Raw genomic sequence first — 25,432 nt, forward strand, 5'->3', positions numbered from 1 at the left:
TAAGAAAATACCCACCCGCAATTTAACTTAACGAACCTAAAATACGTTAAAGAAGATACGAAAAATAAATATGCCTATCTAAGAGATATGACACATATACGGCTCGAGAAGGACCAAAAAAGATGTGTGGGCCTGGGTATCCGGAAGCTATATCGAGGATGCTCCCTTCCCTCGGTGAAATAATATGCGCTGGTTCGGCTGTCGCGTGTCAGTATAATAAAAAAAGGGATATAATAATCGATAAGACTAGCACTTAGCATCAACGGTGGCGTATCTCACTCCAAACACTGGATCCTTCAATAACGAATCAAAAAAAAGTAAATGCTATACGGTATATATTTAGTGAGTACGCGACAGCGGTTAAAATTTAACTCCCTTGCGCCATTACGCCGGGACACCTCCGGTTCGTGTGTCAATATCAAATGGACAATTGTCATCCTTCTTTGATTGACACCGATTTAGCGCGAACAGATACTTTTGCGAAAACTAAATCTAGGAAAATATTGTAAATATAATTGTTATTTAGTCAGTTGGTAGGTCTGACCTTTATATAATAAACACTTGAATCTTCTCTATTTCGTTTTATTCGCCAAACCTACACCAAGTATTAATTGTAATTTATGTAAGAGCTTAAATAGCTTAGCATTTTTAAAATAAGTATTTGTATATTTCATATTTTTATTTGATAAAACCTAATCAGTTTACATAGCACTGGAGCACCATTTTTTAATTTGTCCCAGGGCCCTTGGTTACCTAGCTACGGTAGACTGCCAAATCAAGACCGCATCATAAACGTCGAACTTATTGCTGACTTGTTTATGCAAAAGTTACAAATGCGTGTACTGAAAAATGTTGTTAAGAAAAGAAAACTTAATAGTCCTCCTGCAAAGTCCACCTGCGTTGGTGATCTGATAGAACCAAGGCCATCCTGTTTGCAAAACAATAAAACAAAAATACAGACGAAAAAACAACTAAAGCGTACCCTATCTTCGTGAAAAAGCGCCAGTGATATAACTATGCCTTGCTTCATCCACATTGTATCCTATGACGACTCTGACGAAGATATTTCACTAGCAGCGTTAATCCAGAAGACTACGCCTGTAAAAAAAGTTCACAATGGAAAGATATAATCGTGACATATTGATCACAAAGAGATGCTACAATTTGATTTGAAAAAAAAGTGCATATTTTAGATCAAAGTAACCCGCAGTTACGGTATGTACAAAGATGGAAACTAAATTGGTATGAAAAATTTAGTTTTCGACTTTCTACATACACTAACTGTTAAGGCATCATGACTAAGCCCCTTGGAGTCGCCAATATTCGTGGCGACTGGCGTGTGCCTCGACAAGGCGCCCTGCGAGTCTGGAGCAGGCTTCAAATAAGCGATTATATTTCAATCGGAGACCAGTATATTAAATGCACGTACTATAGTAATAGGTACGTATAGTTTTAGTAATGCTAAAAACTATACTGTAGAACTCTATATTCTTATTTAACAATTATTTAAATGTAATATGCCTCACATCAACATATTTCGTAACTATTATATTAGTAATCTAGCCTTCTACAAACTACGTTAACGTGAAATTACGAAAAAAAAAAGGAAAGAAAAGTAACATTTGTTTGAGAAGAAAGAAACATTTGGACAAATCCACATTGTAAACAATGAACACCAGACCATTAAGATATTTTTAAAAATCTTTAAGTTATTTTAAGCTTCTAATATTAGCAAATCTCGGTAAAGTGGCATGGCATGTTATGTGATTTAAAGCACACAATAATAACCCTTAGTTCAGTCATATTAATTATTAAGGGCATCTGTGAATTAAAAGCATTAGAATTAAACGTTGTTCTTGATTGTTTTCGCAAAACAGACACAGCTTACCTTAAAAGGGCCATACCCATAGATTAGATTACAATATATTCCAATTGCCTATTAGATTAAGAAATGATCATGAAAAAGATACAGAAATTTGAGGCCCGGGTCATAGCAGGAAGTTGGACCATTGATTTTTTTTACTGCAATTTCACATATAAAAAGTAAAAAAATCAGTTTATAATTATTCTATTTAAATAATAATGAAACAAATAAAAACCATTATAAACCATTTTAAGTAATATAAGCTTAATAAAATGTATCCTTACTAATTACTAACTTTACAACTATATATACAATATACCTATGTTGCTTTACAGCCTTAATCACTCATGGCTGGGAAGAGTCAGAGTCATACTTAGTATTAAGTCTCGACTGAATCTTACCCCAAGTGTATTGTTAATATATAAAATATAGGAAATAGCAAGAGTTATTGGTGCTTATTCCGGCTCCAAAATACAAGTAACACTAAAAAAATCTAAATGAAATATTTTTAATTAAACATATAGAATTTATAATAATAATCTTTGTTATCATAATTATAGACAGTGCTGTATATGTATTTTATGTTAATGAAGTGTAATTTAAATTTAAAAAATCATAATATTATTCGTTCACCAATTTACTGACATTAGATAGATAGACACTAGATGATAGCAGTTATGTCATATTTAGGAAAACTTGGTCACAGCTTTTTTTGAATAAATTTAATCTTGAATCTGAACTTACTATCTACTTAAGAACCAATTAAATGCACAAAATCATTAGTCAATTGCATACAGCTTATCCATTCCAGTAAAAGCTATGCTGCATCTAGGTTTGTAAAACATTGTATGGGCTCTTTTACTTTTGAGTCCAATGAAATATGAGTTAAATGCTTCATTCAGTACCATGATTTTAACAATCAAAATTTTTGCTCTTACATATATGTGTACAAAGGCAAATATATTTATTGACCACTTGCTATTAAGTTCAGAATAAAAATCATTGCAAGTGATAGCTGCTATTTTTAATCAAAGTTTAACATAATTATAACTTAGAGCTTATATTTACAGTCTAAATATTACATTAGAAGGCCTGTACATAAAATGTGTTGAAAGAGTAATCCTGAATTAACACATTGCATGTTTAGAAATTGATTGTGTTACAAAAAATTCTTAGACCTTACTGCCTTTGTTACATTAAGTTAAGATTTTGAGAAATATCATTTTTCTGATTTAATTCACTAAATTATGTATTAGTTTTTGGATACAGTTTCTCCACTTAGACTCTCAATAGGTCCGTTGTGAGTAAATTATGTATAGTATGATAATTTGCAATACATACAAAACTAATTAAAACTATATTATGAATGTTATGTCTCAAATTCTAATAATTAATGTGTAATAAAATACCAGAAGTTTGAACTAAATTCAGATACAATGGCAGGTCTAACTTAAAATTAGTGTTTATACGGTAATAATATACATTAAAATATATATTACAAACAGAAGTCATACTAAATAACAATTTTAAATTAAGAAAACACTTTTTAAATGGATTGAAGCTATGTATTATTATTATAAACTTATAATTATTTACATAATTTCGTGGTCACTGTGACCACGAACGCTGTACAGCACGTGAAACGTCGGAAAATTTTAATTTATAAGTTTATAATAATAATACATAGCTTCAATCCGTTTAAAAGGGGTTTTCTTAATGTGTAAAAGCCATGTTAACAAAAGACAATACAATTTTAAATTAATTAATATAAGATTAACAAAATATGACATATGCTCATGACAGCTTGAACTGCTTGTGGGCTTGCAATATCAACAATTACAAAGAAAGTTAGGTATATTCCAAACATTGCAAAATTTGTTACTTGACTAAATTAGCATTTACCAATTGTACACCTTATACGAATTTTCTTTTATGGGATACAGCTTAAAATTATAAGTTATCTGTTAAATGAACACATTGTAGCTAAGCAGCTAAACTCAATTGCATTTTTATTACATCTATCACCTGGATTTGTTCACAATTACTTATGCATTTCCTTTGCTTTAGTTATCATTAACAAATAACACAGCCACTCTTTTCTGGTATGTGACCATCTGATCTCTCTATTTCTGAGAGCATTGCATGAAACATATCCGTCACAGACTGAAATAAAATGTTTATAGAATTTTTTACCTGTCTGTACTTTTACGCACTTTCTTAAATTCATGAAAGTCTACATACATTCCATTATATTTCATATTTCTATAAAGCTATATGCTTATTCATGTCAAATCTTGAAATATTACTCTTACAACTTACCTCATTTCTTTTTGCACTTGTTTCAACAAATGCAGCATTCCATTTTTCAGCTAAGCGTTTTCCTTCTTCTGTACTAATTTTTCTTTCCAAATGTAGATCTGTTTTATTTCCAACTAGGACAATAGGGACACTGAAAATATTAATTCACCATTATTTTTATTTAGATTTTCAAATATTAAATAAAAATGTTTTCCCACTAATTAAGTTATAACAATCTAATTACAAAATATGACCAACTTACTGAATTTTTCCAACCATATCTAAGAGTTTGTCGTAGATTATCTGTACAATTTGAAAACTTTTACTTGAAGTTATTGAGTACACCAGAACATATCCATGAAAATCCATGCTGTACTGCAGGGGAAATATACTATATTCATCTTGACCAGCTGTGTCTACCAGTTTAACTTCATATTCAGTGGAGTTAAGTCGAATGAATTTTGTGAATGCTAAAACATACATTATGTATAAGTGGTAATAAATAGAAAAAATAAACGCAAGGCACAGAAGAATATGTTTTCGTTTTCAAGTTCTAGAACTAACCACACTATATGCATGGTTCGGTTATTAATATGCCTTAAATTAAGAAAAAAAAATACATACTATTCTCAATGGTGGGATCATAGGAATCAACGAATTGTCCTTCCACAAATTGTATAATCAGAGAGGATTTGCCTGCAAACGAATTAAATTATTTATTGTTAGTTAAAATGATACGTCACAGCAAAAATTACTAAGGAATAGTAAAATTAATAATCACCGACGGATCTGTAGCCCATCATAGCAATTTTTCTTTGCTTCGAAGGCATTTCACCAACTATAATTCAAAATTTAAACACGAAAAATATTTCAACAGGATTTATTTTTCTAGCTATACAAAATAAATATTAGTTATATTCTGACTTCTGAGTTCTGACAAAATCGTTTAAAATTATATTTTATCAAACGACAATTGACATTGAAAAGCATTGACCAATGACTATATATATATATAAATAAAAAAAAAAATAAATAAATATATATATATATATTTGTGTATTATTGCCCTTCCCGACAAAAAAGGCTCGTAGGAGGCCCCGACACATACTAACGGATCCGGATGATCCAATTACCGTAGCAAACGATAAATTAAAAGCCGCCCGCGCGGCCAATAATAATAAAAATAAAAATACACAGATTAAGGTAAAAAACCGCCTTCACCGGGGAAGGCGAGGACCTTTACTTCGTACTTCGCTCACTCCAGTGAGCTTCCGTCCTGCCCTTCAGGCGATTGACCACCCCGCGACGGCCCAAGCCGAGGTTCGAGTCTCACAGGAGACGCCCTAGCGCTAGCCGCGGGAAAACAATCCATTCTGGCCGAGCTACGCTTGCCAAAACAGCCCGAGCTGAGCTGTAAAGGCCCTTAAGGCCAACAGCGAGATTCCATTAAAAAAATGTGTATTATTACTCTTTAATCATTAATATTGTCTATAACAGTTGCCGATGTATCTGTAATACAAACTAGCGCCCGGACAATATGAAATTCTGATTTGCTATGCGTCGTATAATTTCTCCATATTATTAATTATCAAAATTATTACTATTGAACTATGAATGACATATAACTATTAGTATTTTAATGATGTTGTTGGCGATCTGTTTTCAATACAGACTCTAACATCTAACTTAACATACCCAACTCTTAGTTCTTATTCTGTGCGAGTGCATGACGAATGACATCATTACAATTGATACCCTTCAATATTCTAGACTTAATCTAATTGCAATAATTTGCGTCTGAAAATATACTCTCTATATCTCTATCTCTATTAAATTTCTGGATTTCTTGTGGTTTCATTATGTGATTTATTGTAATCATTTAGTATACTAACATTTTTTGTGTCTCTTTTCAGCTTCCACAGTAATATTCGTAATTTTCTAGATAATATTTATTGATTGATTTTAAACATTTTCATTTATAATTAAACATTACTCATTACATTACATAAACCAATATTATTATTTTATATATTTTTTTGAAGTGAAAACAATGTCTTTAAATATACCGGAATGTCCACCCAGTTTGAAAAGTATACAATATTATCTTAAAACAGCATCTGAGCATGATTCCCGAGACCCTGTTATTGCCTATTGGTGTCGTCTGCATTCATTACAAGTCGGACTTAAACTGACAACAAAAAAAACACCAGAAGAAACCAAGATTTTAATGAGTAAGACCTTTATGTATATTTCGTGACTATTCTATATCTAACAATTTATCACTTTTAACCACTGTGCCCTGTCATATTAGTTATAAAACTCATATCTGATCCTGATGTTTAGGAATTTGGCCAATCAAATTTTATATGTCATTTCACATAGGCATTTAATCATAAAGCCCTAGTTTAGCTAGCCAATTTATTATGCCATGAAATAGTTGGCCACAATAGTTTAAATCATTCTGTGTTTTATCTAGCTATCATGGACTGGTTGGAAGAAGCTAAAAAGATTAACAAGGATAATGATGCAATATCTAATGAGGTTGTGGCTCAAGCACATTTGGAGAATTATGCTCTTAAGTTATTTCTTTTTGCAGACAAGCAAGACAGAGAGCAAAATTATGGAAAGTAAATGATTTTTTTTATTTTCTTTACTATTAAAAGCCATTTAAATTTTTTAACTTCCATTTTATTATTTTATGGTGGGTATCTTCTTGTATACATCATCATTATTTTGTATTATCCTGAATACTGTTTTCCTTGATAGAATGCTGTTAAAATATATCAATCTGTTTAGCTATTGCGTCAACACCATAACCACCTTGTTTTACTAAACAATATATTATTTATATGTATTTTACACCCGGACAGTTTCTAGTCTTGGTTTTTTTGGCAGGAATGTGGTAAAATCTTTTTTCTTGGCGGGAATGATTTATGATGTCCTTACCACTTTTGGTGAATTGACTGATGAAGCAGCCCAAAACATGAAATATGCTAAGTGGAGAGCAGCTCATATTCACAGCTGCTTAAAGAATGGAGAGATGCCAGAAGCTGGTGTGATTTATGTTTTTTTTTTCATACTTATACTGTTTCATACTTATACTCATAACTTAATGTTATTCTAGCATCACAACCATCTGAGGACAGTAACCAAAACCAAAATGAAGCAGGATCAAGTGATGGTGGACAAGCAACAACTCAAGGACCCGCAGTCCCTACCAGCTTTCCACAAGAGTTTGGATTTACTGATAGCACTCTGTCCCAACCTGTTATACCTACCACCTACAGCAATTCGTTACCAGATCCAAATGCCGCATTAAGAGCAGCATCACAACTTCCCCCAGTACCTTATACGCCTGACCCTAACCCTGGGGGTTTTGTACCATATGATCCCTCAGAACAACCACAACCATCTCCATCTACAGCATCTTATGGAGATAATTCAATGCTAGTTGCTCAGCTTAGTCCCGATCAAATTGCTAAGGCACAGAAATATTGCAAATGGGCTAGCAGTGCATTGAATTACGAGGATGTTAAAACTGCAATTTCAAGTTTGAGAAATGCTCTAGAGCTCCTTCAGACAGGACATGATCCGGCATAAAGATATTATTGTATTGTATTTAATCAAATTATTATAAGTATTAAAGATATATAAATTCATATGTGAATATAATGCAAATTGTATATGCAATTAATAAAATTATCCTACGAAATATGTCAATCTATATATTTATTAATAGTATTATTTAATCTATTCACAGTCGTTTTTGGAATTCCCACTCTTTGGGTTAATTGTTTTAATCCTATTTTGGCCATTTAGCAATATATATTTATTAGACCTTAATGGAACTCATATATTTTAATTAATTAATATTTAACTTAACTAATACCAATGGCGGTACATCCCATTAGATCAATTCTAATAGGTGAGTAGGTGATGCACCTTATGTGCCTGACACAATCTCTAATGCATGCCGGTTTCCTCACGATGATTTCCATTACGTACGAGCGCGTGTTAAATGCACATATAGACAGAAAGTCCATTACACAGAAAGTCCATCCGGTACACAGCCGGGCTTCGAACCTACGACTCCAGGGATTACATTCACACGCAACTTAACTAATGTGAAAAGAAAATCCAGTAAGGTATGTTAACTAATTTTTTATTGTACACGAAAAGCTTAAATTCAATTTCTTAATAAAAAAAATTACATGATTGCTAATTTTCAACATCAGGCAGTGATACTCTTATATAAAACTAATAACCACTCATGATCGTTCTTGTCTACCTATTCATCACACACAAACACACTTTAACCACAGCCAATAGGCTATTCTTTTCCTAGGGAGATAGTAATAAATTTTAAAATAAATAATAAAATATGGATTTCCATTGTTAGATTGATGTGCGAATTCCAATACGTGTATTTAAAAGTACAAAACTACAACACAAAGGAGCCTTCGGCCATCGTAAGCTTTCATACTTACATATTACATCTTACAGCTTTCATACTACATCTCTATTATTAATTGGCTATATGTGCCATCTACGTATATCAATCTCAATGGGTACCTACTTAATACAGTGTGTTATTTTGGTAACATTTTTCTCTACCGTAAATTACAAATTATAATAATGTTTAGTACAAGTGAACGGGAGGAGAGCAGAAAATGAAACTCTATAGGACTTTTGTGCGTTTATAAATTCCTTTCAAGTTTCCAAATGTCGAGGCTGTTGCGTTTGTATTGAGCAAACTCAGAGCGATTAGCCTACGATTATATCTAATTAAATGATTAATCTAAATCTAATTAATGACTACTTAGTCAGAAATTACACCACAATACACTCATTTCACATAAAGCTAAAGGGGAAACCCCATCCGTCACACACTGGCGTCTGGTAATTGGTAAATACGAGACAGTAAGTAGGTAACGTTACAGTCATACAAATAGCCTACTCTAGTATATCGTACAACAATCACACTTAAAGTAATATAACTTCTGTTCAACGAAACCTTCAAAGTTTATAAAATGATGCATGATTAGTAAACTGAAAACAAATGACGTAGACCTACAATTATTGTTACTCGGGTCGTGGAATAATGAGCTCAGTGACTACTTAGTAATAGTAATAATGACTCAAACGATTGGACGAATCTTTCCAACATCGGTATGAGTTAAAGGCCTACCGTCATTATAGTGGCATTTTGTCACCAAATATTATGATGATGACAAATTTATTCGCTATTTATATTTGTTTAAATTGAGTAATATTCACAAACGTTTTAATATTTACATACAGCTAAGACTCGATTTCTTTATTGATTGATTAGGTGACAATTTAGGATCGTCAGGAACCATTAGAAATTAAAGTGACTAGACCAAAATCACAGTGCGTTTAATCCTAGAAACACGAAAAAATACGAACACTGAAGTAACATTAATAAATTCGTATTCGACAACCTACCCGTTCGCTTATCCGGACCTAGGTGCGACAAACGAAACTGCTGAAAAGGAACGCTCAGTATACCGATGGAGAAAACGCAAAAAAAGTTAAATGTATTCGACCACAAAATAATATCAATCTCTCTTAAGACCGTTGCCGTTTTGTGCCGCGGATAACTTCTCCAGCATTTCTCGACGATGGGTTTGATACCTGAAAACACAATTGTAATTAATAGTATTGATACCAGAAAAGGCAAGACTAAAGAGGTATGTACGATCCGAGTAATTGGTAAAGAAGATAAATGCGATGATCTGATTACGTCGAAGAGACGTGTCAATAGAAACAGTGTCTTTATGAATGTGTCGTTTATGTTACGATGTTGTCCTCGCGAGACGGCGTCATCGCTGACGCCCAGCCGTTTTAATTAACACGAATAACTGATGCTGTGCTACTCGTTAAACGGGAGAACACACAATAATTACTTTAACAATTAGAATAGAATTGGCTGTTTTTACATAAATCGTAAAGTGGTGATTATCTTAATATTAAAAAAAAAATTCATCTAAGCGAATCTCGATTTTTGTTGAAGTTATAAAGTCGATTGGAATACCTAAACGATGTTAGCAAATCTGTTGTGAACTAATCTAATTTGATCATAGATAAATCGCGATTAAAGAAAGCTATAATTCTAAAGACAGGCGATTTCTCATTCCGAATTTTCTGGATGCTTGCCAGAAGCCGCTACCGAAGTGATGGGACTAATTTTATTTATTAACTCATGTTTATATCATCTAAAAATTGGTCAAGGTGCAACTTTACGCACATATTATTAATAGACCGCAGACGATGTTCACTTTTCGTGTAACTCAGCAGGTGTATAACACTAGGGATACAAATAATGCGAGAAACGAAGAACTCCAGCTTACCAAACAACCAGTCTCCCACAAAGCATGAAGAAGAAGACGATGGTGGGTGCGGATCGGTCGAAGGGATCGCTGATTGCCACGTGCGAGTACGTCGCCAGCACCATCAGTAGGATTAGACCAATGTTTGCGGCGTTTTTTATCCTCTCTGAAAGCGTCGAAACGGAAACTTTTGAGATATTAATAAATAATGATTTTCAATCATTGAAGCCTTACATTCTGTACAATTCAATAAGGTAACTTAATAATTCCGAAAAACTTACGATGTGGTATAAGAGCGAGAATTATTCCAAAAAGTATTTCACATCCCCCGATGGTCCGTCGGTACCATTTGGACGGAACTTTAAAATCCAGCATCTCGCTCAACGGAAACACTTTCGCATATCTAACGTACTCCTTTCGCTGCAAACAATTTTAATGACAGTTTCAAAATATTTTGGAATGTATACATTATCCAATCCGTTCAGACAGCAATCAGAAAAATTAGCAATAACTTGCGACTCGCGACTTACGTGAGATTACTAATCTCAATATTCAAAACGCTCTGTCACCAGACAGATCCAGAATTTCGTGTTATTAGGCGGCAAGCCAAATACCGAAATAGCAAGGAACATCGCTTCGCAACAAAAATGTAATGCAACAACCTTTGCATATTTCTTTATTTTAATCTGAAAATAATAAAAGTAAACTAACCAATTCCTTGTGCAATTCCTTTGAAATAAATGGAGAAATCTTCGTAATACCCATAAATATGAAGAACAATCCCAGAAGAATAGATAAACTTTTTAACACAATCGACCCCATTATAAATATATAACACTGTACAATATTATTGTTAATTAGTTTCTTTCGATTTACCAATGAACACTACACAACCTAATTTAATTTTCAATAGGCGTATAATATGCTTTGTTAAGAGATTCCGAGAAAAATAATATATATTTTTCAATGGTCACTTTTTAATTATTAAACCAAATTATAAACACGTTAGATATTTGCTGTAATTATGCATTAATTTTTAAAAAATGTAGCGACACAACGCAATTGAAATCAAGTGAAATGAAATTATTTCCAACTTGCGAGATTCAGTTAGTTACGACGCGCGCCGGCGCGAATTAATCGATAACATTTGGAGCGAATTCATTTTTCACATTGTCGAGGCAGGCCGAAGTCTTTAGTCCACATGAACCATAGATTCGTTACATAAAATGGATGCTGTTGTCTAGGGTTGTTATTTCACCCTGATTTCAAATACCTGTTTGCAAATAGTGCACCTAATTTCTTTTTATATAACGGGTTTTTTTCATATAAAGGCGGTAGTCTCACCAGATGTTAAGTAATCCCGCCCCTGGACACTCACATTGCCAGAAGGCTCGCAAGTGCGTTGCCGGCCTTTCAAGAATTGGTACGCTCTTTTCTTAAAGGAGCCTAAGTCGAATTGGTTCGGAAATACTTCAGTGGGCAGCTGGTTCCACATAGTGGTGGTGCGCGGCAAAAACTGCCTTAGAAAACGCTCAGTTGTGGAACGACGGACGTCGAGGTGATACGGATGGTATTTTTTATTTTGCCTTGACGTCCGATAATGAAACTCAGCTGCGGGTATTAGACCGAACAACTCCCCATGGTAAATGCGGTAGAAGATGCAGAGAGACCCAAAATCTCTTCGCAACGCCAAGGGATCAAGCCGCACGGAAAGTGATTGGTCGTCGACGATTCGAATCGCTCTTCGTTGAATACGGTCAAGTGGAAGGAGCTGGTACTGGGAAGCTCCCGCCCAGAGGTGAGAACAGTATTCCATGTGGGGCCGAATTTGCGCTTTATAGAGTTGCAAGCGGTGGCCCGGAGTGAAGTACCGTCTCGCCTTGCTGAGCACACCAAGCTTTTTGGAGGCTAATTTAGCCTTCCCTTCCAAATGACGGCGAAACTGGACGTTATTCGATATGTCAACGCCTAATATTCCGATGTTAGCTGAGGCTTAAAGGAGAGTGCCTTCAAAGAGGGGAGTAGAACTCTTGGAAGGATAATTTATAATTTCCTTACAAACGACCGGAAGTTTCACTCTAAGATGACGCCATTGGATCACTTCATGTCGATTTTCTGTGAGGCAGTGGCACTGCCCCGATCATGCATGCCTATTAACTAACTCAAGCTCGAAGGCAACAGCATGGCCCCTGACACAGGTTAGTTTACCAGAGGGCGGTTGTGTCGTCACCGTCACCAATCGCGTTGCGTAATTGAAGATAAAAAATATTAATGTCGTTTTCATTTACATTTTCGGTAGGAAAATATACTTGTATAGTCTAACTTTCCTTTCATAACTTTTAAGTTAAGACAAATTCTTGTATGTAAAGTTGCATGTCGTAATAACCGGGTAATTTCCGATGTGATAAAAAGTTTTCATAATTTTTTTCGGGTCTTCTAACCTATTTTGTTTTAAGCGTGCATAACTTTTAAAAGTCTCATCTCATCCCTGAGTGTCCCCTACACTACCCTACAAAGCATCATAAAAGGCTAAAACTAAAAAAGAGTGGAAAGTAACAATCTCTTTTTTAAGAGTTTTCCTAGAGTTTAATTTGGGGTACTTTCCCATACGGCGACAGACGGAATTGGGGGTGTCTTTGTAATTTTCTGAGATTTACGATTAAAATATATTTTCGTGAGTTAGGCTGGCGTGAGGAAAGTCTATGTTGTTACTTTTGTTCTGTGACGGAACGAGAAGTAGCGAGATCTTTATGTAGCTTCTGTTGACTACAAACTGGTTTTTGACACAGTAACCACCCAAAAACTACAAATATACTTATATTTAAAAAAGGTAATACAGATAATATTAAAAACTACAGACCAGACAAACTTTAGCTAAAGTGCTTGTGAAACTTATGCACAATAGGTTAAGTTCTTTTCTAGGCAAATTCAATGTAATAAATGATGAATAATACTGTTTTCAAAGAGGTTACAATACTACTAAGATAATTACCTAAAATATCGTTAGTTTCTAGTAGGTAGTAACTTGTAGTTTCATGACATGAGCCAAGCAAATCCGACATTTACCTTTACATTAGCTGAAACGTTATATGGTATTCCTTAATATACGTTGAAATAACACACCTCCCCAACTAAACTTAACGAATAGGGGTACATGTTTGTGTGGCTAAGGTAAAAAGGCGTTACTTAGACTCCATTGTTCTTTCTCCTGTATATTAATTATTTACCCAATTTTTCTACTGATATATGTATCCTTTTTACAGATGATATGTCGATTATCGTGTCCGAAAATAGTAAATAGTAGTATTTATTTAGGAAACAAAACAGATATATCTCTTTAGGGTAGTTTTGGTTTATGTTGATTGGTCCTTATTTGGTTAAAATAAAACTTCCTAATAATTCGTTGAGAAGAGGTGAAGATGGAATGTGGAATGTGTTTAATTTTTAAAAACTGTAGATTTATATACAAAAATTATCCTACCTGGCCACTAGTGGTAACATGTGGTACCAAGATGCGAAGGGTGCGTAGACAATAAAATCGAGGCGCGGCAAAAAGTTGTCCTAACGGTAACGCAATTAACTGTTCTTTTCAGAACGAATTATTGTTTCATGACGACACGTACTAATCACCTACAGGATTCCCCCTCTAGCGAAGCGTACCGGCAGGCGTATAACGCGGCCTCGGCGAGTTGTTCTTGTAGGTATTGAGGTGTTCCCAGTGTCTTGTTGTTTCAGGTTGTTGTCATTTTGATGTTTCAGGCTATTTGATGGTTCACGTAGTTCGCTCGCACTTGATGTGTTTTGCTTGTTGCAGGTACTCGTTGTTGTATCAGTAGGCACATCTTGCTCGGTGATAGTGTAGGCAGGTTTGAGTCTGTCGATAGAGATATTCATTTCACGGTTAGGTAACTGCAGCGTGAATATCTTACTGTCTCGTTTCAGCACGCGATAGGGTCCGTCGTAAGGTGCTTGTAATGGCTTCTTTACGGCGTCTATGCGTACGAATACGTATTCACATGTTTGCAGGTCGCGGTGTACAAATATGGGTTTTGTGTTGCTGTGTGGTTGACTCGGCATTGGTTGCAAGTTACGTATTGCGTCGCGCAGCTGATCGATGTAGCCAGAGTCCATGATGACATCATTGCGGGTCGTTGATAAGAAATCACCGGGTAAGCGTATGTTGCATCCGTAGGTAAGTTGGGCGGCGCTTACGCCGGTGTCACTTCGCATAGCGGCGCGTAATCCGAGTAGGACGGTTGGGAGCTCGTTGATCCAGCTTCTTGCGGTCTGTAGTCTTGCTTTTAATGCGGCTTTAAGGACACGGTGCCATCGTTCGATGATACCGTTACACTGTGCGTGGTATGAAGTTGTACGCGTTTTTTCGATTCCTAGTAAGCGAGAAAGAGATGCAAATACTCTGCTTTCAAATTGGCGTCCTTGGTCCGTTGTTATTGTTACAGGACAACCGAAACGGGAAATCCAACCTTCGTATACCGCTTTGGCGACGTCTTCAGCTGATATTTCGCATAATGGGTATGCTTCGGGCCATCTTGTTGCTCTGTCGATCATTGTCACGAGGTATCGATGACCGCTGGCCGCGGTAGGTAGCGGACCAACGATATCGATGTGAACGTGTTCGAATCGTTCGGTTGGTGAAAAAATTGATAATTGACTTGATGTGTGGCGTTGTATTTTGGCGCGCTGACACTGTAGGCATACTTTTGCCCACTTGCCGACGTCTGCGTTCATTGAGGGCCAAAAGTAACGTTGCGTAATTAATTTTCTCGTAGTCTTGATTCCAGGGTGGCTAACGTTATGTACTGCGTTGAATGCGGTACGTCGGTATTCTTCTGGTAGGTACGGACGTAACTGTGAGGTTGAAGTTTCGCAGTGTAATTTGATATTTGAGACGGGCAGGTTGACTTTCTTGAAACATAAGTTGCTCTGTAGACTGAGTGCTTTAATGGTAGAGCTATCGCGTTCTTGAGCTTCTGCAAGTAGATTGTAGTCAATCGGCGATGGACAGGTGATTGCTTCGACACGTGATAATGCATCTGCGGCTGCATTTTGAGATCCACTGACGTGTCGTATATCAGTAGTAAATTCGCTGATATAAAGTAGCTGTCGGGTGCGTCTCGGTGATTCGCTGTTTGTATTTGTTTTTGTGTAAGCGAAAGTTAGCGGCTTGTGGTCGGTAAATATAATTATTTCTCGTCCCTCGAACATTTTGCGGAAATGTTTGACAGCCATGTAGATGGCGAGTAGCTCTCGATCGTAGGTACTGTAGCGAGTCTGTGCGTCGGTGAATTTCTTCGAGAAATAGCCGAGTGGTTGCCATGAGTTGTTGATAAATTGATTGAGTGCGGCACCAGCTGTTTTGTCGCTAGCGTCGCTGAATATAGCAAGTGTCGCCTGGTGAGACGGATGAGCAAGTAAAGCGGCGTTTTTTATGCTCTCTTTACATGCTTCATAAGCTTGCGTTGATTCAGTGGTCCAGTCGATCTTAGTTTTGTCACGCTTCTTGACGTTGTGCAGGTAGGTATTTAACGGCGCTTGTATGGTGGCGGCATCTTTGATATTTTCACGGTAAAAGTTTATCATACCGAGAAAACGTCGTAGTTCTTCTACGGTTTGTGGTTTTGGAAAGTCTGTAATAGCTTGTACCTTCTCTTGGGGTGGCTGTATTCCTTCCGCTGTGACTTGGTGACCGAGGAATTTCACAGTTCGCTGGCCGAAAACACATTTTGATGGGTTGATGGTGATGCCGTATTCTTCTAGTCGCTGTAATACGATGCGTAGATGTTTTCGGTGCTCTTCCTCGTCGATTGATGCTATGAGTAGATCGTCAACGAAAGGGAATACGAAGTTGAGTTCGCGCAGTACTTCGTGAATAAAGCGTTGGAAAGTCTGTCCGGCGTTCTTTAGACCAGGACACATGCGCGGAAACTCGAAAAGACCAAAAGGTGTGATGATGGCGGTTTTCTCCACATCTTGCTCGCTGACTGGCAGTTGTTGGTACGCGTGATTGAGGTCGAGTGTGGAGAAAATTTTCTTCCCTGCGAGTTGGTATGTGAAGTCGCGTATGCGTGGTATGGGATACCGATCGGGCTTGGTTATGGCGTTGAGTCTTCGGTAATCGCCACACACGCGTAGGTCTCCATTCTTCTTTGGCACGACGTGAAGAGGTGATGCCCAAGGGCTTTTGCTTGGTCTGCATAACCCTTGATCGATCATGTTTTGGAATTCTTTCCTGACGATTTCGTAACGATGCGGTGCAATGGGGCGTGGCTTGCAGTGAAGGGGCGGTCCATTTGTTTCAATGAAGTGTTCAACGGAATGTTTGGGACTAAGCTTCATTGAAGTGATTCTGGTTGTGCCTGGGAAATCTGCTAGTATGCTGTGGTAATTTTGCTCTATGTCAATACTACGAACTGTAGGTATGTCTGCAGTACTGAGTTGAGCGTTTGTTACCAGCTTTGTTTTCCCGTCGATCAATCTTCGGTTTTTTACATCGACAATGGTGGTGGTGCTGCAAGAAATCTGCTCCCAGGATTGCCTTAGACACATCTGCTACGACGAATTTCCATGTGTATGGTCTTCGGAGGTTAAGATCGAGTTGGAGTGACTTCTCTCCGTATGTTGGAATGACCGTGTTGTTGGCGGCGTAGAGTTGAAATGGCAGTGGTTTTTCGCGTGAGCCTTTTGTCTTTGGTAGCACGGAGATATTGGCTCCTGTGTCGACCAAAAAGGTAAGTTTCGTTACCCTGTCGGTAACGAAAAGGCGATGTGATGATTCGGTAACGCCGGTTTCCGCCGCGGCCAGCGTTACTTTTAGTTTTCCGACTGGTTTACGGGCTTGAAACTGCATGGTGGTGTGCATTTCTTCGCGTCCATACCGTAGCGATGATGGTAATAGCAGTACGGCATTGGAGATTTTTTCCGGCTTCGATCTTCCATCTGTGACTCTCGTCGGTTTTCGTTGCGCTTTGTTGATGCGTTCCGCGAGCGTGATTGTGAATGTGAATGGTAGCGAGAACGACTGTTGCGGTAGTTGTCGCGCGGTTGTACTCGTAGCTCGGCAACTTCCAAAGACAACCTTCTTATTTCACCGATGAGGGTGTCGATGGTTGGTTGTTGTTCTGGAGTTGGTGGCGATGCTACAGGTGTGAAAGGCGTCGCGACGGCAGCGATGTATTGCGACGGCGTGTGGACTTCCATCATCTTGTCCGCGAGCAAGGTCAGGTCGTCAAGCGTCGTTTTGATTTTAAACGCTTCGCTGACGGCTAGCACGGAACGAATGTGTGGCGGCAGATGCTCGAGCCACATCATTTTGATGGTGCTCTCGGGAAATTTGTCCTTGTTAAGCTGCTTCATTTGCCTCATCAGCTGGCTGGGTTTCTGGTCTCCAAGCTCAACTTGCGACAGTAGCTTCTTCGTTTGTGCGCTGTTAGATTCTTCGTATAGCGATATTAAACGGTCTTTAATGGTGTTGTAGTAATCTGCTTCCGGCGGCGAGCAAATGAGATCAGCGATGTTTTGGATATCTTGCTTTTCAAGCTGTGCGATGACCATCTGGGCGAGCTGGGCCTGGCTTCGTTTTAGATCGGCGGTTGCTGCTTCGAAACTGCAGAACCAGAGGAGCGGCTGGTCGCGCCAGAATGGTGGCACACGGAGCGACAGTGAGATACCGGAGACTTCTTGGCTCGACGGTTGTGATGAAACTTGACGCTCTGCACCGGAATTTTCTGTGTTCGTCATCTTCAATTTTCTTGGTGTTCTTCTCGGGGTCACCACTTTAGGGTAGTTTTGGTTTATGTTGATTGGTCCTTATTTGGTTAAAATAAAACTTCCTAATAATTCGTTGAGAAGAGGTGAAGATGGAATGTGGAATGTGTTTAATTTTTAAAAACTGTAGATTTATATACAAAAATTATCCTACCTGGCCACTAGTGGTAACATGTGGTACCAAGATGCGAAGGGTGCGTAGACAATAAAATCGAGGCGCGGCAAAAAGTTGTCCTAACGGTAACGCAATTAACTGTTCTTTTCAGAACGAATTATTGTTTCATGACGACACGTACTAATCACCTACATCTCTAAAAGTATAAAACAAAAAATAAAACAAAAAATTAACACATTGGATATATCCACAAAAAGTTTCACTGATAAAGATACTTACTGTGAAATAATGTCAAGGAATGGCTAGAAAATAATAGTTTAAAATAAAACTAACTACATTTTCGAAATTATAATAATAGTATAACTATATTAATCAATAATACCTATAACAACGAGTTTGTTGAAGAAGTGATCAACAGGCGTGACCCATTCATAATGGAATAGAGCCTGAAGGAAGAATCCGACATTGCCACTGAACCTTAGGCTTAGTCTTTCTTACCTACGCTTGTCAAAGAAAGTTGGTAAATAAAATAGCAGTTAGAAAAGATCACAATGCTTATGAGCACTTAATAAAACGATTTTCGAACCTAGCAAATAACCTCAAGTTGGTATACAGATTTAATGCACTGGTCAATTAAGGCATACGAATCAATTTTCAGATTGATTGCGAGAGAAACGCCAAATGTGCATATTATATGGCAAATAATTCGGTGAAGGTTTTGGCCAAAATTCAAAAAATTTACGCCAGCCTAACACCTAATGCCTACTCCTCTCTCTATCCCTCTCGAAATAAAAGACAGTGAATGAATGAAATGTAGTAATTCGGCTGTATTTATCTTATTAATAATTAATTAATAAGTAATATATATGTAGTAACAAAATGTTTGTATTATTTTTGTGTTGTAGAAATTAAAAAGTGAATCATTAGTGTTAATTTTAGTAGAAATAGAATAGTTTTCTCCAATAAATTAGTAAGCATAATTTTTATCCATTTTGAGTTTTTTCCCCATCTTGCCTTGCCTTTAGCCATCGCTCTTCAGTGAATTCTTTCAAGTGGAAGGAGCTGGTCTTGCCTTGCTGAGCACACCCAAGATTTTTGGAGGCTAATTTAGTTTATCCGTTTAAATGACCACAAAACTGAATGCCGTTCGATATGTCCACGCCTAGTATTCCAATGCTGACTATAGCTTTGAGGAGAGTGTCTTCGATGAGACACTATTTTGTTGGTACTTCACAAGTTATATAAGATATGTATTACTAACAAAAATAATTTCTTAATGCGTATCAGATTTAGACATTTCGAGCACCGTTTTCACAAAATAAACTCATCAGCTGTATAATTTCAATAAATTAAATAGAAGTGTACTGACAATATTGGACTATATTTTATAGCATTTTATTATCGGACAATCCGACGCTCGTTATTACTTATGTAAAGATATGCGTGTTGTTCCCACGATAATGTAAGTGCGTGCTCCTATTTACCATGCTGGTAGAGGACAAATCTTTGTTTTATATTTATTTTATTATTATTACTTACTTAAGATGTCATGTAGGACATGGTGTTATGGTTGCAACTCCTTACAAACGTTGTGTAAAACAAAAAGCTTGGCGATTAAAAAGAGTGGCGGAGAGTTTATTGCCAGTTCTTCTCTTCTGTTCTACGCCTTTTATTTGAGAACAGTAAGTAATTTGGAGTAAATGTGAAATTAGAAGCATTTCATATATATTTATTTTTTGACGTTCATAAGTGTACATTGTGTTACCTATATGAATAAATGATTTTGAATTTAAATTTGATAGTTTTTTTCTTGAGGAAAAATAGTTTACGGCAACACCGGTTGTTAACAGCATCACACAGACCGAGGCGACCTCTATACCGACGCCAAGTATTGAGTTGGATCAATTCACAGCCCGCCATAATCTTTTAGTATTCGACACTGTTTGCTGTAAACAAATATTTGGTGAGTAAAAATGAATTACTTTTATAAATAGTAAAATATTTTTTTTAGGGCCCCATTCTTAATAAAAATATATTAATAATAAAATACAGTGTTTAACATTTGTATGTTTCTTATAATACTTGTTATTATCAAAAGGCAGTCAGCCTCCATTTAAATTGACGCTTGTTAATATTACTTTAGCTTTCGTGGGCCTATATGTTTCAATGGCAAATTTTTTAGGTGGTGAATTCTGGTATATGAGAATTGTTGTTTTGTGCGAAGAAATATCTATCTTATTTGTTCATAAACCTGGACATTTCCACTAAATCTATAACAAGCAGCTTAGCGTCGGTGCCGTATTGTTCATTAATTGTTTGTAATAGAAAAACTAGATAGAGCTTAGCATGAATCAAATTAAAATCTATTCAAGATTTCTGTTTTCTTGATAAATAATTTACGAGTAATGTCATATAATTATAAAAGTTATGTATAAACTTAAATTAGGTATGTGTCATTGCCCGGCTTTAGTAATAATGCGTCCGATAACTGTCTTATATACAGTGGTTAACCCAATGTGATATTAAATGTTACTCTGAATAACTTGTTGCAGTTGATTGAAAATATCACAATAGAAATGTCTGACGATGGATCAACTGCAGTTGAGAAGAAGGGAAGAGGTCGGCCTAAAGCAAATGGAACACAAGCTGTGAGAATTTTGTTTACATTATTTAATTTCATTGTGTATAAATAAATATGTTTTTGATAATTCTTTGTTTTTAGGAAGCAAAAGGAGATTTAAAGAAAAGAGGAAGACCAGCTGCTCCTGCAAAAGTAAAAGAGTCTAAAAATTCTTCAGATGAAGAACAGGCACCAGTAGCCAAAAGAGGTCGAGGAAGACCTAAAGGATCTAAAAAAAAGGCAGCTGCACCTAAAGCTAAGGTGTCTTGAAAATCTACTTTGATAATTTATAGCTTAAATTTTTATTTATGATTTTCTAATCTTTATAATTATGCATTCCAGTCTTCATCAGGAGAAGGAAGAGCGAGAGGGCGACCACGTAAAGATGCAGCTCCACCTAAGAAAGATACTGCATCATCTGAAGAGGAACAGGATGATGAAGAAGAAGAGGAAGGCTCAGACGAGTAAAGCATTTAAGAGTCTAATGTCACTCATTTTAGTGTAATTTGTTTGTCATGGATAACTCTGCCTGGATAACAATTTCATGAATATTTACATTGCAGATAATGTCAGCAAGTCATTCGGATAAATCTAAGGGGTTATCTAGACAGTACAAAAATCTCAGCTAAATCACAATTCAATTCATGTGAAATTGTATATTTTATAAAATATAAAGAGTAACAGACTTTCTTTTTTAAGTATTTTGACCATAGCATTTAATGAAAATTAAGGGCAATTTTACATGAATTGAGTTAGATCCAGCTCTCCTTAGAACGTACAAGTTTAAGATTTATTTGTAAGATCATTTTTTAGATTTATTCTTATTAATAATATATTAGGTATTTGTAATCTCTTCATTTGTAATGTAAGAAAAAATACATTTTTGTAGATTTACTGATTTGACCCGAATGTCGAGTATTATTTTCTATAATAAATATTTTCTTTCTAAATAAATGTTTATTGTACTTGCAAATTTAACTAGCTCCTTTTTGTTTATTTATCTAGTCAAAAGATGTTATGATGTACATATTATGTGTTATACTGGTAAATATAGTTAAGGCAGTGAAGAGATTAAGATTAGGTTATGCTAAAAAAATTGATACAAAGACTTAATTCCAGTATTTATTGTGTGAGTGATGTTTACTCTTTTTCATAAACTATACTTGACTTGATTTTTTATTGCAATTAACATAAATGCATCGTGAGAACATGAACTATAAACCAATGATCATAATATGCTGGAGTGTTAAATTTTATAAACATTCCTACAGAACTATTATTGACGAACCCATCTATAAAAAATGCATATATGGCCTACGACTTTTATAATTGATTTATTGATTGTTTTTAAAGTCATTCACGTCTAGTCTGCTTAATTTGATGCACACTTGGATAAAATAGACACGTTATCAAAGACACTAGAATAAAAATTATCTTTACAGTTTATGCAGCATATATACTCTGTGGTGTGCACTATAAAATTGAAACGGTTGTTATGTTCCAATTAGTTTAAGAAACTTTAAAATATAGGGTTGATAACATCAAAGAAAACACTTTTAATAAATGTTTCCAGGATTGATTATCTTTTTTTAAACAGCTAGGCAGTTTTTACTCATTTTTGAGCAAAAAACATGTACTTCAACCAAATGGGTTTTCTCTACAACGGGTATACTCTACTATGGCATTAAAAAATGGTGTCGATAAATAGGTATCCTTATTTGCTTAGACACATTTTATTTTATTTACGACGCGATATTTAAATTTCAAACTAAAGACCCAAACAAATTAATCGCGTGCTTAGATTTTGAACTTATTAGCAATATCAATTGTGATGCCATACTTAGACTGAATAGCTAAAGATATTCCATCTTATACTATAATAGAAAATTCCAATTTTAAATGTTAATTAATGTTTGACATTAAGGACAAAACTACTGTTTTTATACTCGACAGTCGTCACGTCGTGGTCGTCTGGTTGTCAAGTCCTGTTAAATAAAGCATTCACGATAAAGTGACGTAATTCAGTTTTAGTATGAGTTTCATAAATTCTGTTGTTGAAATTTAAGTGTTTATATAATTAGTTTTTAAAAATATAATCTCTTATTGGGCCTGTCAGCTTTTTATAATCACCCTGATCAGTGTGTTTATAACATAGCTTAAAAATATGCGTGAATATCGTAGTGTTCTGTGGATATGACTGAGCAATCAGAATTCAGGAAAGAGAAAACGTTTAGTCAAGTTTAGGCATTTGAAGTTTTGACAAACGCGCGTGTGTTGTGTTGTACTTGGTTGCGATGATACCACATATTTCTGTTATTTCGGGTTAATATTAAAACACATACGATAAGTGTTATCACAACGTTTATTTATAAAAATAAATGTTTTACCAAATGTTGTAATATTGGATATCACGTTAACCTCAGTACTACGCCCCAAGTGTATCCGATGAAAGTTTTAAAAAGTTGGACAAGTTTTCAAGTGTCTGTATTTTGTAATGATGAGCAAAGTTTATTTGTGAAAGTTTTTAAATGCCGATTACATTTCACAGGTTTGTAAATTATGTTCTTTTTGAGTACATATAGTAATTTGAACTTGTAATTTGTAAATTGGTATATATCAAGAATGTCGTGATGACGACATTGCAGTGTTACAAGTACAGTACCAACAAACTATCCTCAAACAATTTTTTTAACTTTATTGTACCAATTCTATGATAAAATAGTAAGTATTACGAAGGTATATTAAATACCTCATATAATTACCTTGATACGTATTTAATTTAATTTGTGTAGAGATTTATAATTTCTGTTCCTGTTCTTTTATATACACATAAGTATTTATCCATTTATAATTAACCACATACAAATTTATTAATTTACATCTTACATAGGGATGTATAGTGGAAGTGTTCAAAAAAACTTAAATCACTTTAATATGAATGACTCATAATGGTTACACTGATTGTTCCAGTTATTATTAAAATGTACCTTATGAATAGTTATTTAAGTTCTCTTCTGAATTTTTACTGTTTATAAATGTTTATGTCTGATTTATCTATACTTTGGAGTAATTTTACCTATTATTGACTAATTCTTTGTAACTTGCACCCTTGTAAGAAAGAACCTTCTTGTACTCTTCTCTCAAGACAGACCCAGGTTACCCTGCTGACCATAAAAACTGATTTTAAATTAGTTTAAGAGACTCATGTTGTATATGTGTACAACACAGTAGAGGAAATAGGTTTAAATAAATGGTATTGACATTGTCTGAATTAATATCATTTCTTAGGTTTTGGTAGAGTCCTAATGCTGAAGTAGATGAAGAACATATATAATTAAAATATATTGTATTTAAACCTGTTTGTTTAATAATATATTTATATAGTATATACATGAACAAAATAAATATATGATACCTGCCATTTGAAAGACTAAAGAATCATCATTAAATTGAGTGGTTCATGATCTTTTACGTAAGTAATCTCAATAAATAGCTGATTTCTGGGTTGCTAGTTTATCAGAGAAAGATTAAATCAAATCATACAGCCTTTGTCTCATACTTTTTATACATTGAATTTAAGTTTGAGTATTAATTATTTAAAATTACAATTCCCTATTGGAGGTTTTAGCCCTCTTCAGTTTTATGTTGTAATCGTAATCGTGACACGTGCGCCATTGTGCACGTTGATGGGCCAGCATACTGATTAGTTTTATACATTTGTCATTTACTTGTGACTTTCTTTTATGCCTCAAATTTCGTGTCTTGTTTATTTGGCATAAGATCTATTTAACAGACACTTTTTAAAAGGTTAACGAACTATTAGAAATCCGGGATCGATTATTTTATTAATTCAGCTCATTATAAGTTGATAATTTTTTGTAGATTAAAAGCACTTAGAATAGTTTTTTCGGAATCGAAAGTATTAATTAGGTCCTATATACACATCAATAAAAGTGGTGGATTGTTTTTATTGTCATGTCATTTGGTGTTTTATATTTTTTTCTATGAAAACCATTTATATATATTTTACGAAGGTACTTTTACGCTTATCATATGCTTTTCGATCAATGTTTCGCTAAGTGTTATTTGTCCTCGAAATATTATAGAAATGTATAAGATCACTATTTGTTGCAGATAGCATGACGTAGAGCTAAGAGCTACATCACTGCCTGTCGAACGTCTATCAATCGATCTCGTTATTCATGTAAGTATTTCCGTTTGGTCTACTTTTTGGAAACATTGTGGCCGATTTATTAATTTCATTTTTTCGCGGGGGGTTAGGGGCTCACATTACACATTTCGATTTTCGCTCCCAGCAAATAAATTAGAGAGAGATAAAAACTGCTTGTAAATCCATAAATTTATTGAAGCTTTCATCTTTCCCGGACGTAATTCAGCAA

General features: G+C 35.3%; 5 protein-coding genes across 10 annotated transcripts in view; 3 read left to right on the plus strand and 2 right to left on the minus strand.

Annotated features, from left to right (window-relative positions):
• Nucleotides 1-2,356: 2,356 nt before the first annotated feature.
• On the minus strand, nucleotides 2,357-5,105 carry LOC123707526 (GTP-binding protein Rheb homolog). Its single transcript, XM_045657631.1, has 5 exons — nucleotides 4,944-5,105; nucleotides 4,787-4,858; nucleotides 4,425-4,632; nucleotides 4,184-4,313; nucleotides 2,357-4,027 (listed from the first exon to the last, which is right to left on the minus strand). Exons 1-5 carry the CDS (start codon nucleotides 4,990-4,992, stop codon nucleotides 3,938-3,940), a joined length of 549 nt encoding a protein of 182 aa, XP_045513587.1. The 5' UTR covers nucleotides 4,993-5,105; the 3' UTR covers nucleotides 2,357-3,937.
• Nucleotides 5,106-5,916: 811 nt separating this feature from the next.
• On the plus strand, nucleotides 5,917-7,876 carry LOC123707604 (vacuolar protein sorting-associated protein VTA1 homolog). Its single transcript, XM_045657790.1, has 5 exons — nucleotides 5,917-6,033; nucleotides 6,205-6,393; nucleotides 6,639-6,789; nucleotides 7,058-7,215; nucleotides 7,287-7,876. The coding sequence occupies exons 2-5, from the start codon at nucleotides 6,213-6,215 to the stop codon at nucleotides 7,760-7,762; spliced, it is 966 nt and encodes a 321-aa protein (XP_045513746.1). The 5' UTR covers nucleotides 5,917-6,033; nucleotides 6,205-6,212; the 3' UTR covers nucleotides 7,763-7,876.
• Nucleotides 7,877-8,307: 431 nt separating this feature from the next.
• On the minus strand, nucleotides 8,308-11,643 carry LOC123707421 (novel acetylcholine receptor chaperone). 2 transcript variants are annotated; one of them, XR_006753495.1, is made up of 4 exons: nucleotides 11,043-11,198; nucleotides 10,794-10,932; nucleotides 10,534-10,678; nucleotides 8,308-9,817 (listed from the first exon to the last, which is right to left on the minus strand). XR_006753495.1 is itself a non-coding variant. In XM_045657453.1 (4 exons), the coding sequence occupies exons 1-4, from the start codon at nucleotides 11,332-11,334 to the stop codon at nucleotides 9,742-9,744; spliced, it is 471 nt and encodes a 156-aa protein (XP_045513409.1). In that variant the 5' UTR covers nucleotides 11,335-11,643; the 3' UTR covers nucleotides 8,308-9,741. The 2 variants fall into 2 exon arrangements, 1 of the variants encoding a protein (XP_045513409.1); XM_045657453.1 differs by lacking the exon at nucleotides 11,043-11,198 and adding an exon at nucleotides 11,224-11,643.
• Nucleotides 11,644-20,257: 8,614 nt separating this feature from the next.
• On the plus strand, nucleotides 20,258-21,958 carry LOC123707017 (high mobility group protein HMGI-C). The gene is made up of 4 exons (XM_045656761.1): nucleotides 20,258-20,375; nucleotides 20,965-21,060; nucleotides 21,135-21,293; nucleotides 21,375-21,958. Exons 2-4 carry the CDS (start codon nucleotides 20,989-20,991, stop codon nucleotides 21,498-21,500), a joined length of 357 nt encoding a protein of 118 aa, XP_045512717.1. The 5' UTR covers nucleotides 20,258-20,375; nucleotides 20,965-20,988; the 3' UTR covers nucleotides 21,501-21,958.
• Nucleotides 21,959-23,262: 1,304 nt separating this feature from the next.
• The window catches only part of LOC123707711 (afadin), a 31,944-nt gene continuing 29,774 nt past the window's right edge, over nucleotides 23,263-25,432 (plus strand). For 3 of the 5 annotated variants that reach the window (XM_045657991.1, XM_045657995.1, XM_045657994.1), the window contains exons 1-2: nucleotides 23,263-23,580; nucleotides 25,167-25,236. In XM_045657991.1, coding sequence (XP_045513947.1) covers nucleotides 25,235-25,236 — 2 coding nt within the window. In that variant the 5' untranslated portion in view covers nucleotides 23,263-23,580; nucleotides 25,167-25,234. Of the gene's footprint in view, nucleotides 23,581-23,616; nucleotides 23,754-25,166; nucleotides 25,237-25,432 lie in introns of those variants that run through there. The other 2 variants (XM_045657993.1, XM_045657992.1) reach the window with 2 other exon arrangements.

The sequence above is a fragment of the Pieris brassicae genome, chromosome 3 (genome assembly GCF_905147105.1).
Source record: "Pieris brassicae chromosome 3, ilPieBrab1.1, whole genome shotgun sequence".
Classification (NCBI taxonomy): Eukaryota; Metazoa; Arthropoda; class Insecta; order Lepidoptera; family Pieridae; genus Pieris; species Pieris brassicae.